The following is a 20,067-nucleotide window of genomic DNA, read 5'->3' as shown; positions in this document are numbered from 1 at the left end:
AGGATTACTTTTTGTGGATGCTGCTGGATATTTGGATTTTTGCAAAACTGAAAGTACTCAGCAGGTGCAAAAGTTCAATCTTATCATTAGTAACCATTCCCTGTAGTGCTTCCTGAGGGGCCACTTCAGAGTTTCGTTGCCTACTTGCAACTATTCTATGACCCTGCTCTGACCCTCACAGCAGGCTCAGAGAAAGCAATTACAGATAAGGAAGCAGGTTCCAGCCAGGAAGTTCAAATTCAGTAACACATTAATCAGCCCCTAATTCATTTATGTCAGTTGAGGCAGGGCAGGTGTGCTTTTCCACCCATAATCTAGAGTGATGAACTAGAGGGTGGCATGGGTGAGCCAGAGGGTGGCATGGGTGAGCCAGAGGGTGGCAGTGGTGAAACAGAGGGTGGCAGTGGTGAAACAGAGGGTGCTGTGATGAACCAGATGTAGAAACAACATGTTCGCGACCGTTGCTACCCGAAAAGTAAGTTCGCGTTTGCGAACTGGTACAAAATCCTCGCGAACTGGCAGAAATCCTTGCGAACACAAAAAAAAAAAATCCGCAAATTCGCGAGAGTTCGCGGATTTTGCGGATTGCGAATCCGTAAATACGCAATTTCGCGGATTGCCAATTCGCAAAATCCGCCCATGCTTAGTCCTCATGTTCTTTATTTGAAATTGAACTAAAATTACACGTCTGATCTCATTGCTTTTCAGGAAGAATAAGCAAATATTTTCAGAATATCACGTTCTGCCTCTTCTATTCTGTGTTGCCATAGCAGTGCTTTTAGTTTGTATCATTCTAGTTAGACAAAATGTATTTTGGAAAGTGGGTCTCCCCTTTGCGATACTTCACAATATGGTACTGAGAGTAGTGTATTTGAATCTTATTTCAAACTTGTGAGTTAGACACCAATTAATGGCCCTCATTGGGTGGCTAACTTTGTGATTTTCGTCATCCTAATTCCCACCCCTCTTATTGGCGGAGAAAGTTCCATCGGAGGACAATTCACCTCTGTGTTGAGTACTGCTATGATCAGTCTAACTGTAGGGGGATCATTAAAGTTAGAGGGACAAATGAGTAAGTAGTGAATTGAAAGTTAAACTTAAAATCTGTATACCGCTTACGCTGGATCAATGAGATATGATGCTCACTTTAAACTGAGAAAATACATTAAATATCGTGATGTGAAACATCACAATGTTTCATGAACTTTCTGGTATTTCACCCAGCATCAATACTTAAATACTGTAATTTCAGAATTTGCCTTGTCAGACATATCCACACATTCTTGTCTACATCAAGGTGGGCTCAGATTGTCCAGTCATTGTTCTCCAGGAGGGTCATCCATATATATGTGGTTAAACTTAATCTGTGACTGACAAACCTGGCCACGGTAGTGAAACAAGAGACCAGATTTTACTAGTGCTGGGATCTGGCAGGCACACAACAGCACCTTGCAGTGGATCTCTATGCCTTCTGTGTATTGAATACAAACCCATAGCATGGGGACCCTGTCTTCTTTATACTGAGATTAGTTCACCCCTCACCATTGGATGGAAGAAAAGACACAGAGGAACACGGATGCTCCAACACTGCCAGCTGCCACGGAGGCCACGTGGGGCCTAAACCCTCAGGTGAATGAAACGCCACCATCATTATAATAGTGCCCCTATACCATCTGCAATTTTAAAATATACTCCTGCTTATGCAAGTGTCCTTACTAGTTTTTTTCCAAGTCCATTAACCCCAATTGCCGCTAGTATGTCTCCTCTCCGTGGTTTTAATGTGCACCGTGTTGGGTAATGGCGGCCTCCTTTGTACAGAGGAGATCATATATGTTTCCCCGCGGAGAGGATAAGAACAGAATTATTATATGTTCAAGAGGCCAAAAGACTGAATTCAATTTGCTGGAGATGCTCTTCACTCGGTCAAGTTGTACAGCTAGGAAGGCACTCTGGCAACGCATTCCTTGTTCAGAAACAGCTATTAGTGCACTTGACCACACGACTACAGAGGAGTGGCAAATCCACATGAATGTTTACTGCTACATCACTCTTCGCTTGAAGGACCCTCTTTCCATCCCCACAAGTGTTCAGATGAGAGCCTCAAAGAATGCTGGTGGCAATTAAAAATAGGGTTTGCAAAAATATATTTTGAATAAACATCAACTCTAAAATATAGACTGCCAACATTTCTCCCTTACATAAATACATCTCTATAAATAGTCTTACCTGTATTTAATGCCTAAATCTGATTCAGCTCATCCCCGTGCACTGTAAGACTGGGCTCATTTGATGTCACCCCCAGACTAGTGTACATGGGGCTGTAGCACTCGACAATGGGATTAGGCAGGGCTTTAAGTGAGATGAAAAAACGGGGGGGATGTCTCTCAAAGGGGGGGGCAATGTAATTAAGGGTGTGGCTTAAAAACATGTACGTTAAAAATCTGTGCTTAGCATATTTTGCTGCCCGACTTGTATTTTGCTGTTTCGGTCATTACATCCAGATATATGATATAACAAGTAACATCATACCTACAACAAGTCAGGACTATTGGCTTTGTCAATGGCTGTTAGTTGCACAAGATAAAAAAGCAGCAACTATGGCTTGCATATAATATTGAAAAAGCTTTCACTTAAAGCCCTGGTGACACCACAACAATGTTGCTGCTCATGTTTCAAAAAGAGAAGGGAAATCCAGAAAGAAAATGACTCTCTTTAAAGGAGTTCCCTTCCCCTACAACACTCACATGGCAAAACGTCATACCGTAACTTCTCCACTAGTGAGAAGTGAGCAGTGTGAGCACGCGTACATTGACGTGTTTGCTGTCACTGCAGTCCGGAAAAAACTGACCTCCTGTGGCCGGGCACAAACCAGAGCCTGATAGAGGCCCGTTTCGAGGGCCCCTTTAAAAAACTGTGAGACCCGGCCCACTTAAAGCCATGGGATTAGCTTAAAATTCACATCTTTGTACAAAGATATCCATGTAAGGCTGAGATTTTGGATAGCATTTAGAGTTGAAGTGTTTGCACTCTTTCTTTCATACGCAACCACTTGCTTAATTAACTCTTTTCCTAGTCTCCCTAAAATTGTCTATCTCCTTTTCTAGTTTTTCTATATTTCTTGTTTTTGATTGTGACCTTTGTTACTGCAGCACACAGGCAAGCATATGCATTGTGGAGATACCTTAGCATCTTGTTCCTATGGAGGATATAAATATCCCTACGGCGATGTACTGATAGCTTCCACTCCTAGATACTCTGTGCATTGTTAGTCTAAGTGCGTAATCCAACGCACCTTTCCTCTTAATATGTTTTTGCATACTTCTTAATTAACCACTGCATATCATCATATTTTAACCTGCTTACAAAAGCACCATGAATGAATGCAATATTTAAAACCTATAAGTCAAAAACTCGAAACTGGTATGTTCCGGTTGAATCAAAATCTACAGCAGGCTCTCATATAAAAGGGTCAAACGTTTCATAGTCAAAATAACAAACTCAACAGGAAATTCTACACAGGATTAGATCAAAAGGAAAACCCACTGATCAGGAAACTCGCAGACATCTCTACGAATCCATTTGACCGCTACCCGCGTCCCATTGAAGCGCTAACCTTGCGAAACTGAAACAGACACGCAGCATCCAAAAACTCAGCACTGCTTGAAGGCAAACGCCGGCAGGTACACAAAACCCACCGCTGCCAGATGGCATAACAGCCTCGGCAAGCAACCAAAACTCACCGCTGCCGGATGGCATAATAGCCGCGGAAGGCACCCAAAACACAACACTATCAGAAGGAACTTGAAGGACAAAGACAAGACTCTCTGAGGAAACATGCTGACAATTCTGCATACTCAATCGACCGCTACCCGCGGCCCATCACTGAGATGACCATGTGATGCAACCTCAACTGTGACAAAGCGTCACACATCAATAAGACAACCTAAACAGCGACTAAAAAATTCAAAATGATTGTGGAGTAATGAGGCTACTGCCTCGGTATCCAAAAACTCACCACTGTCAGAAGGAATCTGACAGACGAAAACAAGACAGCAGCTAGTCAAAATAAATGAAAACACAAGCCGTACAACAATAAGCCACGTGGGGTCGCTGCAGCACAGTTATCTTCACATTTAGCCACTATCGTCAGAGACTTTCAAGCTTTATATAAAACGGTGACTGTTTAATAACCCAGCAAAGTAATTCTGGAGGCCCCTGCACTCACTCGCGCACCTCTTGATTGTCGTGCAATTTTGGAAATACTCAGACTTTGTAGCTCTAGGGCCGGATCAAGGAACATTTTTGACTGGAACTATTTCACGTTCTTGGTATTGTCCTTGGTGTAGTGAGGGCGCCACCCGGCCCGTTCACGGTTGACTGGCACGCGCGCACGCACCCCGAGGGCGGGGTCGCCAGAGGGCTTAAATAAAGGGGCGGAAGACCGATCGAGTCTTGGGCCAGTATTCATATCTAAGGGTGGTGGTGCCTTATTTGCTGCGTTGCCACGCCTGAGGCCTAGCCTCCGCGCAGTGCGTGTCCAGCCTGGCCTGGACACCACACTTGGTATTGTCCATTGTATTATGAAAACAGGATTTTGAAGGTGGTAGTGAGTAACAAGAACAACTGTGCGCTTGTGTGCTGCCATTTTGTTGTGATGGTTCTGTTTTTTGTGCTGAGGTGTTTTGTACTGTATTGTTTGATAGTAATATGGTCTGTGTCCTTGTGTACTTGCTTTCACGTGCCGTTTACTGCCTTGTGTTTTGCCACTGCCTGGAGTGTCTAAAGAGTTGAAACAGAGCTGCTTCATGTCTTCATTTACCTAACCAGTCAGTCCAAAACTGTGGCAGAGACCAGGGCCGTTTCTGCCATTAGGCAAGACTAGGCGCTAGCCTAGGGCGGCAAAAGGGGGAGGGCGGCAAAAAACATGCATGCCTGAACTTTTGTTAAATAAATATACCCTTTTATTTGTGCTGTACTCGTTAGAATCCAGCTTACCGGAGACACTGTTAGAGTGAAATGTGGCGGCTACCATCGGCAAAACGCATTTAGCGCATTTCGTTTTTTTCATAATTGTTATGCTTTCACACCATCTGTAAACAGTATTTGAAACAGTCCAACAATTATTCCATGTAGAGCTCTAGACAGTGACATCTCTGCATAGACAGCGCTAGAGAGATTATTGCATCTAATCTGTATGCAGCTCCAGAAACACTCACAAATATTTTACTAAGCGCTCTAGTCAATCTTACTTTTTTTCTGTATACATCTCTAAAGGCAGTCGCGCAATATTGCATCGACAGCTCTAAACAATCTACCATCTCATCCGCATACAGCTCTAGAAACAGTCTTACTCCACACAGAGCTCTAGACAGTCTGGCATCTCATCTAGAGTCAGTTCATGACAGTCACGCCACATCTGTATGCATTGCTAGAGGCAGTCACGGAACGTTGCATGTACAGCTCTAATGAATCCTACATCTCATCTGCATACAGCTTTAGAAACAGTCTTAGAAGTATTCCATACAGAGCTCGAGCCTAGACAGTCTGGCGCATCTCATCGACAGACAGCTCCTGATAGTTGCATCTCCTCTGCACACTGAACAGCTCTAAAGTCACAGATCTCCAGTTTGTGTGCCTCATATAGGGTGTCGTCCTGTCTCGAGCTTGGCCCTGTACATTACAGAACCAAGAGCCATACAAAGAGGCCCGTGTAGAACTGTACAGAGCAGGTGGCGGGGTGTGCGGTCCGTCGTCTTCCAGGGGATCCTGGCTTTGCATCCTGGGACTTGTAGTTTGCTCCCGCACGTGCCCCTCACACTTGACATGGAGAACGTGTAATCTTTGGAACGAAAGCGATATGAGATGGGGAGACAGACGAGGGAGAATGGGGATAGTAACAAGGGTGAACTGGGAGGAGGGCGAAGGCGGCGAGAATTGATGGACAGGGGAGAGGAAGGTGCGAGGGGCAGAGCTGAACAGAAAAGGAGGAGGGGGCGGGGAAATGGTAATATTATATTGAATTGAGGGGAGGGCGGTGGAGGACGCAGATGAATTGGAGAGAGGAGCAGCTCGCTGAGAGACAGGGAGAGAGAAGGGTGGTGGAGGGAGGGGGGATGCAGACCTGACTGGGGAAAGGAAGGGGACACAGAGACGAGGGGCAGAGTGCTAGGGATGATCTCCCCATGTAATATTACATTTTAATGGCAGTGAATTTGGACTCCTGCATGTCAGGGATCTTCAGATTAAATCACGGGGGGCGGGTGGGGGGGGGTTCTGTCCTACTTCCAGTTTCTGAGGCACTCAGCTTTAAGAATAGTGTGGTCATGGCATGCTATGGGTGTCTGAAACCCTAAGAATTAATGGCAGTGGGAGCTCAGATGAACTTATTCTTTAACTTCATGGAGCCTAATTCCTGTGCTCGAAGCCCTCAGTGGCAGTCTCTGGTTCCGCCTGCTTCTGGTGTCTGTGGCCCACAGCTTTAAGAATAGCGTGGGTCTGACGTGCTGTGGATATCTGAGAAGCTTAGTAATGGCATTGGGGGTTCAGACACTCGCCTGATGCTTGTTTTCAGAACCCTCCATTTTTACTATAACAACTTTTTATTAGATTTTGCATGGAACAAAGCAAAACAAAAGTCAAGCCTAGGGTACAGCTTACAAGAGATAAAAACACATTGGCAATGCCACCCACACATCCACCTGCTTACACATGTCCCATGGGTCAGAAAATGTATTTCCATTGGACACAGCAAACCAAGGGGCCACTGTGAAATGAATATATAGGGCATCCCTCTCCCAAAACTCAACCTGAGACGAGCTCATAGGAACGCAACTCTGTCAATAGGCCGCGTCCTGGGTGTGCAGGGTTCTATTAGAATCCCTCTATGGTCAGCCCAGTCCTTCTGGCCCCATAAAGCAGCATTCTATGGGTTGGTTTGATCCTGCGTGGGTCTGTGTATCTGCCTGTGTGGGGTGTGATTGGAGGTGGTAGAGGCCAGTAGCCCTACTGTTCTCCCAACTCAAACCCATGATAGCATAACTGAGTTCATGCCCCCAGAAAATGGCAATAACACGTACATAGCTGCAACAATTGATATAGATGACTTACTTTAATATGGATTTGACAGTCCAAACGAGATATAGAGGCACCAAAGCAGGCCTCTATTCCCTAACACTGGATGAGAGAGTGATGGTAGTAAAAGGGAGGGGGCGGCATTTTCAATTTTTGCCTAGGGTGGCAAAACACCTAGAAACGGCCCTGGCAGAGACTGTATTAACTCCGTGCTCACTTTTTGGGATACGGGCCCGAGACTTACCTCCGGTTTCTGAATTTATGTTCCATTTTGATGAGTCAACTATTGCCTTACTCCAGTTTTCTCCTGTGATACTGACTTGACGGATCTGATACAGATCACGCCATGTTCCGTGTCTATTTTTAGGTCTCTTATCGATACTTTGGGGTGTTTTGGAGGATATTTCCAGGAGGTGTCAGTATCTTTCAAAAGCACACAACCGTTAGCTCTGAAGAAGGTTCTTTTTTCAAACCTACTTTTCTATGTTTTGGCATATTTTCCCAACATTTTAAAGGCTCATCTGGACTTTAGATCCATGCCCTAGCTCGAACTGCCCATGGCCTCAAATTATACTGCCATCCCTTACCCTTCAATGAGAGTGCAGCCCCTCTGGTTTGCATTGACAAAGACTTAAACAGTTGAAAATTGTCCGTGGCACTAAACGGCAGTACTGCAATTATTGTGCATGTGCCCTACACGACTGCAGGAACTTGGGGCAACCATTCCCCCCAAAAAGAGAAAATATTGAATATTTCAGGACAACTTTCACAAAAGCATTTAAAAAAAGGAAGCTATAGGCACAGTGCAGAATTTGAGCAACATCGAAGGAAATTTTGACAATATTTGAAAAAATGTCAGATGGTGACAGCACTGCAAGAACTGTGGTCGGAGCGAAGTAGAAATACTGAAAGTGCAAGACGTAAAACACTCTTCAGATGCATAGTGGAATCCTAACCAACAGCTTCATTGGATTCATGGAAATAGATCACAGTCTCTGAACACACATTCAGAGCAACCAGAAGCGTACAGTATGAAAATTACAGTTAATAACGACCGCAATCAAAGTCGGGCCACTAAATATTTATGAAAAATGCTGTAAATAAAGACTGCATACAAGTCAGGGCTAAGAAATAGTCCACTTTAAAAGAGACGATGAAGGTGGGGGTGTTGATTGCTTTAAGAAGGGGGAGTTAGAAGACCGTTTCCAAAAATTATTTCATACTCTCAAAATCAACATAATTTAATTCTAAAACACGCAGCTTTTGTATGCACTACTAGGAAATAGAGAAAGCATTAGCGATGTCTCCTTCTCAACTCACCTCAAACTTCTGCCTGAGTTCCACGTTGCTGCCGCCGTCGTCGTCGTCATCGGGGATGGGCACGTTGTAGTACTCGCCCTCCTCCTGGTTGAGCAGCTTATACCTGTGGGAAGAACCAGTGCTTGTTCAGGCTTCAGTCATGGTCCATTCCAGCAACTTCTCAAAGGCTTCATTCTACTGACAATCAACCTGCTGCATCAGCGTCACAGCAGTGATCTGCAGGATACATGCTTCCAGCAGGGACTACACACTACACCCCCTTTATCTGAAGCCTTTAGGCAGTGCAATGCTGTTCACACTGCACCCTACACAGGGACCTCACAAAGCTGATCTACCGGTCCTCACCCGTGGCTCACACTATTTAAGTCTGGGTGGTTTCTGGACAGATTTCTTTGCAATTTGCAACCCAACATTCCTGATGCATAATAACAAGATTGCAATCAATCTCACAGAAAGCACCAACATGGTATAGCACAATGACTTTAACTTTATGAACTGTAATCGATTTGTGCATACTGCATATACAGCTATGAGTCTGAGATGGGCAGGTATTGAAGTGATTGTAAGTGTGAGGAGTCCGTAAGGTTCTGCAACAAAGGCTACAGGTGAGCACGGGCACGGGAGAGTAAGCGACAGCAGGGCACAGGTCAAATCTGACTCTGCACATACGAGGGGACGTGTCTTACCATGCATTACATTAGAACAGGTAGTTGTCTTCAAGCCTCTTTACTGGGGTCACCAAGATGTAGGTGATCCTGTTTGCTGTCACAGAGTGGGTGCACGGGGAACTCTTTCTACAATCTATGGAAAAGGTCAGTACGTGAAAGGGAATTTCAGCAGACCAGAAATGTGTGCATGAATGGGGAAGAAGAAGCACCCTCTCTCGGGACATCAGAGTAGGAGTCTCCTAATAGAAATCAAGCTTTTAAGTAGCTCAGGATAAGGGGTTCAAGGAGCTGTCAGGTCGGTTCTCCAGTGCTTAGTTAACCCAAGAACAACTGGGTAATACTTGCTAAAAGTACTGCCTGTTGCTTTGGGAATTTCAGGAACCAGAGTGTTAAAAGCCCAATAAATACATTAAATTCCTTTTTAGACCGCTTTTAGTGGTTTGTTATCAAAGACCTATTTTGTACAATACCATGACTTAAAGTGGGCTTTGCTGCAGCTCAATTCTTATAGTTAGTTGGCTTTCTTGTCAAACTTATTTGATTGTTTCTTATTTGATGGCTTCCCTTTCTCTTATGTTTATGAATTGGATGTCTTGTTTCCTTCCATGGTTCACATCAGGGAACTGCATGTTTGTTTTTCTTTGAGCACTCCATTGGAGCGCCTGTTTATTTATTGCTCTCTCCCCATACGCGCTTCTTTCTCAAGCCCCTGCATCCAGCACTCTGTGTTCCTCCCAACCCTTCCCAGCTAATCCGTAAAACCACAGCAACAGGTATATATTTGGTGAGGTATGATAAAGGAGCACACTTTATTAGGTCTGGTTTAACACCATCATTCCACAGGCCGTATGAAAGCTCAGGCCTTGGCACACAAAGGTAACATTTATGGCACTAGAGAAAGGGAGGGCTGCTACACTGAGCTGGCATTTGAGGCAGAATGTTCACTTAGCCCTCAAGTTGCTGCAGAGCACCAAATGGCTGGAGCCTTTGTTCCAGCCCTAAGTAAGCCTTGCAAGCAGTAACATTTATATTCTGACATTTCCATAATCATGGCTTCTGACAGTTTTAAAGTTGATTAAAGTTCGCCTATGGATGTTTGCAGAGCGTTTGCTGGAAGTGCAGTGTAACACTTTACTTAGCACACAGGGGCAGTTTATATCCTCACAGAGTGGCACTTTTGGTGGAAACAACCAACCACTCAGGATGAGTAAAACACTTAATTTTTGGGAAGAGGGAGTTTCCAAATGAGTTCAATTGTGTAGTGGTTGAATGTCACAGTTCCTCGGTTTCCCCCATCTGCTAAAAACCATGGCAGCTTAGAGGTGATTCCGTGTGCACTGTACCATAACATGTATATAATTCAAAATGATATACATTTCAATAAAACTCATAGTATTCTTTAAAATAATCTGTGCCTCTCGATATTTCTGAACACTTGTATTAACCAACATCATTACTGTGAAAGCCAGAGCGTGTTGTGGCTACGAATCCACACAGGGATGAAGAATCAGAAACCTCAGCAAAGGCTCTCCTGAAAAACAATACTGTGCAGTTATGACAGTTTCAATAATTTGTACATTAGTACATGTTCTGTATCTAGATATATGAATTATACATATATTTAAATAAGCAGGGTTCAAGCCGCTTCACTGGGTTCATCAAGCTACTGGTGTAATGTCATGATGCTCAAATAACTAAGTGTGGATAAAAAGAAAAATTCATGCCTTGAGACACCTCCACAAAGCATCCCTTGCCGCTTTGAGTTGGAGCGGAAAATGCAATTTCCATCTAAATTAATCAAGACCAACTTGCATATCTGTTACCAAAGTCAGCATGAAAAAGAGGTGGCGAACGTCCACCGACACTGCAGCAACACTCACAAAGCAGAACGCTTCAACCAAGAGATGCTTTAGCCTGAGCCTTGTTGTACACTAGACTACGTAAAAATGAGGATTCATATAGAGCTGTATGAATAGCCGAAATTCCTTCATGTGACCCACCATCTTGCATGGACTTTCCTATGCACTTGCACTTGACCTCAACAGGTGGGAATAAGTAAACTAGAAAACCTCCCCACCAAATGCAACAATTTGTCTGAAAAATCAGATGGTGAATACATGGTCATTTTTGTCACCCAATTAATGTGCCACTTACATAAGTAAGGCAAGTAAACACTATTTGTAATAAATGACCTATTTTTTCAGAAGGAGTGCACTGCACTCCAGTTTTTGTTATAGCATTTAACACTGGCAGTTTTTTTACTTGACCCACAAACATTTTTAAACTCAGCAAACTCAGCACGCAGATGAACATCCACCACGTTGGCTTGAAACCAGCTTGGGGAAATTTGAAGTATTTCTGTCCTGTAATCTAAAAAAACTCAACTGCTTTACAAAGCTACCAGTCATGGCTCGCACATGTAAGCGTGGTGGGGCTGTGAGGTGGCGCGGGTGGGGTAGGGTGGGGGTGGTGGAAGTCGACATACGTCGGAATAGTGAAAAGTAAATAAATAAAACCACTTACCTTGTGCTAGTTGCATCGTTGAGTTGGCGATGCGGCAGACGCAAGGCAAGTGGTTTTATTTATTTAATTGTTATTATCCCGTCGTATGTCGACTTCCACCACCCCCCACCCTGCCACTGAAAGGTACAGTCAACGAGGGGCTGGTAGTAGCTTGTTTCTGAGAGTGGATGTGAACTAGTGCTGCTAGGAGGAACCAACGAACGCCTACACAGAAGGAAAAAACTCCATCACATAGATCTGCTTTGCTAAAGGAGTGCTTCCGCTTCTGTGTATTCCTGCTATTGTCTAGAATGGTGGGCGCACTTGTAACATTTATGTAAATTGACTACTCTGCCAAATTGGAGCAGAATTTGTTCATTGCCATAAACGAGAGATGCAGTGGTGTTTCAGTATTTTAGTTCTTGCTCTAGATAGTGAGAGAGTGTGTATGTGTGTATATATATATATATATATATATACATATATATATATATATATATATATATATATACACATATATATATATATGTACGTATCTCCACACCACGTTTGACCCATGGTGAATCCGCCGCTCACAGTCTAGCGCGGTGCGTTTTCTGTCGACAGGGTCAGTCGATAAAATTGCAGCATGGTCCAATTTTTCAATGGTAATGAAAACGCACTCACTAGTTATATTTCAAGAATTTTCAGCGGCTTTATTTAACAGAGTTTATAGCCAAAGCCCAACGCGTTACACCTTATCAAAAGGCTTCATCCCGTGATCAAGCCTTTTGATAAGGTGAAACGCGTTGGGTGCGTTTTCATTACCAAGTGAAAAATTGGACCTTGCTGCAAATATCTATATATATATATAGATATATATAAATATCTATATATATATATAGATATATATAAATATCTATTATATATATAGATATATCTATATATCTATATATATATATATATATATATATATATATATATATATATATATATATCTATATATATATATAGATATTTGCAGTAAGGTCCAATTTTTCACTTGGTAATGAAAACGCACTCACTCGAGTTATATTTCAAGAATTTTCAGCGGCTTTATTTAACAGAGTTTATAGCCAAAGCCCAACGCGTTTCACCTTATCAAAAGGCTTGATCACGTGATGAAGCCTTTTGATAAGGTGAAACGCGTTACGCCACATACTTTCTTCAGGAATTCCAGAGGAAAAAAATACCAGCACTCCTTGGGACTGCACAATATTTTTATTGGGCATAAAAACGACGCGTTTCAGCGAAAGCCTTTAGTGCAGCAACAACGCTATCATATATATATATATAGATCTATATATAGATACACACACACAGAGATATATATATATATATATATATATATATATATATATATATACACACACACATATATATATATACACACACTCATATATATATATACACACACACACACACACACACATATATATACACACACACACACTTTCTCTCTCACTCTCTAGAGCAAGAAATAGAATACTGAAACACCACTGCATCTCTGGTTTATGTCAATGAACAAATGCTGCTCCAATGTGTGTGTGTGTGTATATATATATATATATATATATATATATATATATATATATATAATTGCTCCATTCTTCACGCAATTCCACAGGCACAAAGAAAAGCACTCTCGGAGGTGAGTCCAAACGATTTTATTGCGGACTCACGGTAACCAGTCGCGTTTCGGCAGTCGCCTTTCTCGATGGTGATGCGGCGTGCACGAAACTGCCCTCTTTTATGTCTATTACTTTGCTTGACATGGAGAATGGCAATGCAACCGAGATTGGCAGACATATTGGAATGTGCAAATTCATTACCACAATACTTCTCAAATGGACAACATATATTTATATTATCCTTGTTATCAATATAACATCCAAATCCATTGTCTATTAACGCATCAATTGAATCCTGTTCCATAGACACTAGACAAAAAAAACAAACAGAATTGCTACGTCACTCGTTTAAATGTCATTTTTTGTATTCTGCAGCGTGTATGCAAAATAATCTTTTTTTCTGTGAAAATGTTTATTTCTGATCCTGTCATAAGGCAAGGGCGATGCTATCACCTTAGTTTAAGTAACATGAAAGTAAAACTGACTGATTTGAATTTGTATCATGGGTTAGATGGGGATGTTGTTACCATGGGGGAGGATGGCTCGCTCACTGACAAGTGTTTGCAGTTAACAAATGCCATGTTCTCTGAGTCCGAGTCCAAGCAAAGCAGCATTCTCCCGTCATGATTGTGTAGTGAGGCTATTAATACCACAAAAGGGGTAACGTTATTTGTAATGATAAATGCAGTGTTTAGTTTAGCAATATTTCCCGTACCAGACACTATCAGTATATTGAATACACTTCAAACGGTGCAAGTTCATCAGTTTCTTAGCCAGAACTACTTCGTGATTAAAGTGGCGTAAAATGTCACTTCACTTTTTCAAGAGTTACTAGTCACAAAAACTGCTTTCAAGTGCAATGTCTCCACCATTACTGTCTGAACAATTCAAACATTGTAGCACCTACAGAGCTCATGACAGAAAGCAATCTACTGAACGCGTGCACTGTATACAACAGGGCTCTAGTCACAGAAGCAATGTCTTCAGTTGTTTTAAAGAAACTGCTGCACCCTTTCTGTACCCGTTTCTCACCATTATTAGTGCAGTTCGAGGTGGATTCGATTTGAGTGCAGATATTTTGAGATGCTTGAGTTTAGGTTATTTCTTTGGTGACTGTTGAGTTCTGGTGTGTGCAGTTTTTGTCCGACAGAGAGGTGCACGTGTGAGTACAGGAAAAGCGATGTGTCTTTGTCAATTGTGAGCTGAATTATGTTCCTCCCTGGTAACAACTGCCTGCTGGATTGTGTAGAGTGAAAATAGAGGAAGTGGTCGGAATTTTAGATGGGAACATTCACATTCGAAGCAACTTAATTGTTAATTGACAATTATAAACATACAGAAGGCAAATTCTATTGTTTCAAATGTGAATGTCACCATCTAATATCCAAGACCAGATTTTCATTTTTCAGGGCTGTGTAGCATTGTGCATGTTTGCTTTCTCTCTACACACTCCAGTAGGATTACATTCCAACTCCACATCTATGAGGATGGTCATAACTAATTGTTAATCATTCTTTGTAGGGGCACATCTGCTCCCAATGACAGGTTTTGCGCTATGGTGGTGATCTGACAGTCTACGTGTTTATTTATAGCTGTCAAGTCTTCAGATTGCCTACCTGTGACATTTCCAAAGTTTCAGTGTACTTATGTTTTTGATGTGTTGAAATATTTCAGCACTAATCGATTGCAATTGCTTTATAAACCATTTCTCTTCCTCAAATTTACTTTGAAATGTACAATTTGCCACTGGTTTTTACAAAATCTTCTCTGGTGAAGAACCCCCTCAGATACCCTTTTATTCCCCGGGTTTGTGCTCTTTGCACGCTTGCAACACAACACGCATACCCAACTTTTTCGCCTAACCATTTTCAAATGTCACCAGCCGCCACCGATTTTAGTTCCTTCAAAATGTTCCCAGCTATCATGGAGTCGCTGCTAAAACACATGCAAACTAGATTCCCCACATAGATCAAAAAATGTAGCAAGTATTACAGCGAATAGCATGCACACACTAAGACACACATGTTATCCAGAAAAACATTGCCTAGCTCAGAACAAAGGAAATAACCCAGGTGGGAGTTAGAGGAGAGGTGTGAATTAAGGTTGGAGGGAGAGAGAGATCTCACCCTGGGAACTCAATAAGAGAAAAGAGCAGCTCGCACTCCACCTGAGGAGGGCGGGGGTAGGCATTGAGCACTGCTTCGAAAGGAGTCCGATGCAGAAGGAAGGCTTCTACCTGGGGTCCGAACCTCACCAGATCATCAGCGTAGGAGAGGGGCCGACCACGTGATAAAGGATCAAGGTAGCCTCACACAGACTCAATGTAGGAGAAGCAATATGACACCTTTACGTGCACACAAGGAAAGCAGCAACGAAGACGTCTGCTGTGTCCCTCAAATATGCAGTCTTAGCAAACTGACTCCAAGGGAGATAGTGACAAGCATCACTTTCGTGCAACCATTATGTTTTTTAGGCCTATTGAACTGCTAGAGTTGTCTATTTAATCAGTTGTCTTGCAGAAAACAATTGTAGTTTATCCTTTTAGATAAATATTTGCTCTTGGTCTAATTTCTGATAGCTATCGTCAATTTATTCGACCTTTTTCTTTTTTATATCTTTTTTGTTTTCTTTTGCTCTTCCTATGATGAATTCAATAAACTGTTTATAATTTTTTTTTAAACACTGCTTCCTGAAAGAGACCACTCCGCTGATGGTGTCTGACAAGTTCTTGGTTAACCCCATCCAGTGAATTCTAGCACTGGAGTTGGCAAAGCGCGCGTTTCTCTGCCACTGCTCTGCTGCGTGCTGCCTTAATGTTAAAAGGCAGGTACTGTCCGAGCAGCGAGCGCTTCCGGACAGGCGCGCAACACCCATTGGGCTCACCGGACTTCAGCCCCCCCCACGTCGTCTCCTCTGCCCGGGCTAAGATGACACGCACTGAAATCATTAACTAATGCTGCGCATCGGAGCCGAGAATGTGATTTTTATTATGCATTCTGAGAGGCCCAGCAGCCCGAGCAGACAGCCAGCCTCTAAACAGTTTCCTCGAGTGAACCCCCCTGCCCTGACCTCTTGTTTTCCTTTAGAGTGGCGCAGAGGTGAAATCCTTGCCTGAAGGCAGGGATTCACCTAAGCACTTGATGGGTTATAAGCATGGGGTGTGAAGTGCACAGCAGGGAGGAAGGCATGGCCAGTGCAGGTGACGCTTTTCTTTTGTATGGGAATTTCTGCTGGCGTCATAGCCCAGGGTGTGCTGTCTGTGCACTTGTAAGGATGTGTATTCCATACAAGTGCACAGACAGCAAACCCTGGGCTAAGACACCAGCAGAAATTAATTTTCAAAGGAAAAGCATCACCTGCACTGCCATCCCTTTCACCCTGCTGTCTGTGCACTTGGATGGAATTCACATCCACCGCACTGCTCACCAGATAAATGGTGAACAGGGCCATGGATCTTTCTATTTTCGCATCCAAGGGCAGCAGCGAAGAAGCAGAGGGGACCCAGGCAAGGAGAATCCAGGAGACCTATCTACTCTGAGACCTTCGAGGGGCTGGATGCCAGGACGCAGTGCTGCTGATCAGCCCGACTCCACAGTATAGTATCAGAGGAGCAGTCAGAAGTTTTTTATGTAAGTTCCAGTAACTCTAATGCATTTTTCAGCACATCATTACCTTTTGGGGGTGCTAGTGGGTAACTTTAGAGTTCAGAGTGGGTGTGGGTTTTAGGGAGCCAGTGAGTAATTTTATGGTTCATGGTGGGTTACAAATTGGGGTGCCAGGGTTTAATTTTAGGGTTCTGAGCGGGTATGGGTTTTGGTGTTCCAGGGGGCAATTTTAGGGTTTAGGGTGGGTATGGGTTTTGGGGTGTCAGGGGTCATTTTAGGGTTCAGCGTGGGTATGTGTTTTGGTGTGCCAGGGGTAATTTTAGGGTTCAGGGAAGGTGTGGGTTTTGGGGTGTCAGCGGGCAATTTTAGGGTTCAGGGTGGGTATGGGTTATGGGGTGCCGGGGGAATTTATGGTTCAGCATGGGTATGGGTTTTTGGGTGCCAGAGGGTAATTTTAGGGTGTGGGGTGGGTATGGGTTTTGGGGTGCCAGGGGTGGGGGGGGATACTTTTAGGGTTCAGGGTGGGTGTGGGTTTTGGGGTGCCATGGGATTCATTTTAGGGTTCAGCGTGGGTATGTGTTTTATAGTGCCAGGGGTAATTTTAGGGTTTAGGGCAGGTGTGGGTTTTGGGACGTTAGGGGGCTATTTTAGGGTTCAGGGTGGTTATGGGGTGCCAGAGGGGAATTTATGGTTCTGCATGGGTATGGGTTTTGGGGTGCCTGGGGTAATTTTAAGGTTCAGGGTGGGTATGGGTTTTGGAGGGCAATGAGGGAATTTATGGTTCAGCATGGGTATGGTTTCTGGGGTGCCAGGGGTAATTTAAGGTTCAGGGTGGTAATGGGTTTTGGGGTGCCAGGGGGTAATTTTAGGGTGTAGGGTGGGTATGGGTTTTGGGGTGCCGGGGGGGGATAATTTTAGGGATCAGGATGGGTATGGGTTTTGGGGTGCCAGGGGGGCGGATACTTTTAGGGTTCAGGGTGGGTATGGGTTTTGGGGTGCCAGGGGTAAATTTAGGGTTCAGGGCGGGTATGGGTTTTGGGGCTCCAGGGGGGTGATTTTAGGGTTCAGGGTGGTAATGGGTTTTGGGGTGTCAGGGGGCAATTTTAGGGTTCAGGGTGGGTATGGATTATGGGGTGCCGGGGGTATTTATGGTTCAGCATGGGTATGGGTTTTGGGGTGCCAGGGGGCAATTTTAGGGTGTGGGGTGGGTATGGGTTTTGGGGTGCCAGGGGGGGATACTTTTAGGGTTCAGGGTGGGTGCGGGTTTTGGGGTGCCATAAGATTAATTTTAGGGTTCAGCGTGGGTATGGGTTTTGGGGCTCCAGGGGGGTGATTTTAGGGTTCAGGGTGGTAATGGGTTTTGGAGTGTCAGGGGGCAATTTTAGGGTTCAGGTTGGGTATGGGTTATGGGGTGCCGGGGGGAATTTATGGTTCAGCATGGGAATGGGTTTTGGGGTGCCAGGGGTAAATTTAGGGTTCAGGGCGGGTATGGGTTTTGGGGCTTCAGGGGGGTGATTTTAGGATTCAGGGTGGTAATGGGTTTTGGGGTGCCAGGGGGTAATTTTAGGGTGTGGGGTGGGTATGGGTCTTGGGGTGCCGGGGGGATAATTTTAGGGATCGGTATGGGTTTTGGGGTGCCATGGGTAATTTTAGGGTTCAGGGCGGGTATGGGTTTTAGGGTGTGAGGGGGTTAATGTTAGGGTTCAGCGTGGGTATGTGTTTTGGTGTGTCAGGGGTAATTTTAAGATTCAGGGTGAGTATGGGTTTTGGGGGGCAAGGGTGTAATTTTAGGGATCACTGCGGGTATGGGTTTTGGGGTGCCAGGGGTCATTTTAGGGTTCAGGGTGGGTATGGGTTTTGGGGTGCCAGGGGTAATTTAAGGGTTCAGGGCGGGTATGGGCTTTGGGGCTCCAGGGGGGTGATTTTAAGGTTCAGGGTGGTAATGGGTTTTGGGGTGCCAGGGGGTAATTTTAGGGTGTGGGGTGAGTATGGGTTTTGGGGTGCCAGGGGGGGATAATTTTAGGGATCAGGATGGGTATGGGTTTTGGGGTGCCGGGGGTAATTTTAGAGTTCAGGGCGGGTATGGGTTTTAAGGTGTGAGGGGGCATTAACCGATCCTGATTATCTGCCATTTTAGCTCCGCCCCATTGATTAACATTAGCCACGCCCCTTCTTTTGCCATGTTAGCCCCCCCCCCCCGAAATGAAGACCTAGTTGCGCCCCTGCTTCCGGAGTACATTCATCTGCTTAATTGGAAAGCTGGAGAATTATACGGCTTCTCGTTAGAGTCTTTCGAGCAGGACAGAGAACCGCGGAAGCGTGGAAACCAGTGAAAAAAGTTACAAAGCCCCAGGTGCTGCAAGCCCCATCTCCAATGGAAATAAGATGTCATCGGAAGCAGGTGTCTGCATACGGCCATCGTACCCCAGCAGCGCACGGTGCCAGTGCGCACTTCACAATCATTTTTATTGGCGAGGAGAAAGGAAGACTCGTGACCCTACAAACCCAGGCCATGGTGCGCTTTTTCATGCCTTCTTCACCACAGTTCGTGAGTTGTCACACCAGCGGCTGTTGGTGGGTGCACACTTCTGAAGAAGCTGTGAGACAATGCACAAGAGGGTCCTCATCCTGCATGATAGTTGATTTGATGGCGTTTTGTGAACAGCATTGAACAAATGTGCACACGATATTTGTTGCCTTTACTTAATCACAAAAATAAAATAGTAAACGTAACACCTCAAAAACTGAAAGATGCAAATGATATCTGTAGGACAGGACTGCGTGGAGCATTTACACTCGCCAGCTCACATTAGTTGAGTTTGTTTGTGGTTGTGGAGTTTGTGACTGCACAGCCAGAAGAGCTGGTCCCTTCTAATGCAGACTTCCACGGTCCACTGTGTGATCCTGGGCAAATCACTGCTCACTTATCTGCCAAAAGTCGTGAGTGCTAAAATACAACTTTAATGCCCTTACACTGAGAAGGGTCAATAAGTAGACTTTTAGACAGGTCTGCGGGGTGGAGTCAGTACATTCCACCAATCAAAAAGTTAGCAAGAGAGAGGTAAAGATCTTCTGGATGGCAGGATATGCAATGTGTGGTTTAATGTTGAAAATGGCAATAAAGAATTTTATAGAAAAAAGAGATTGATAGCAAGCAGGACAGGAACAAGAGCCAAATAAACAACCTAAAACCTTAGATCAAAAAGTCAAATAAAAAGAAACAATGTTTTGACTCCTAATTCATAAAACATT

The 20,067-nt window shown here is 44.1% G+C and overlaps 1 protein-coding gene across 2 annotated transcripts in view; it reads right to left on the bottom strand.

Moving 5' to 3' along the window:
* Positions 1-20,067, bottom strand: part of PRKCA (protein kinase C alpha) — a 1,411,833-nt gene that overhangs the window by 289,799 nt on the left and 1,101,967 nt on the right. For both annotated transcript variants that reach the window (XM_078654315.1, XM_078654314.1), the window contains exon 8: positions 8,392-8,494. In XM_078654315.1, the coding sequence (XP_078510441.1) occupies positions 8,392-8,494 (103 nt within the window). The remainder of the gene's footprint in view (positions 1-8,391; positions 8,495-20,067) is intronic.

The sequence above is a fragment of the Lissotriton helveticus genome, chromosome 7 (assembly GCF_964261635.1).
Source record: "Lissotriton helveticus chromosome 7, aLisHel1.1, whole genome shotgun sequence".
Lineage (NCBI taxonomy): Eukaryota > Metazoa > Chordata > Amphibia > Caudata > Salamandridae > Lissotriton > Lissotriton helveticus.
The sequence above is the reverse complement of the archived record's forward strand: the minus strand, read 5'-3'. Positions and strand labels throughout refer to the sequence as shown.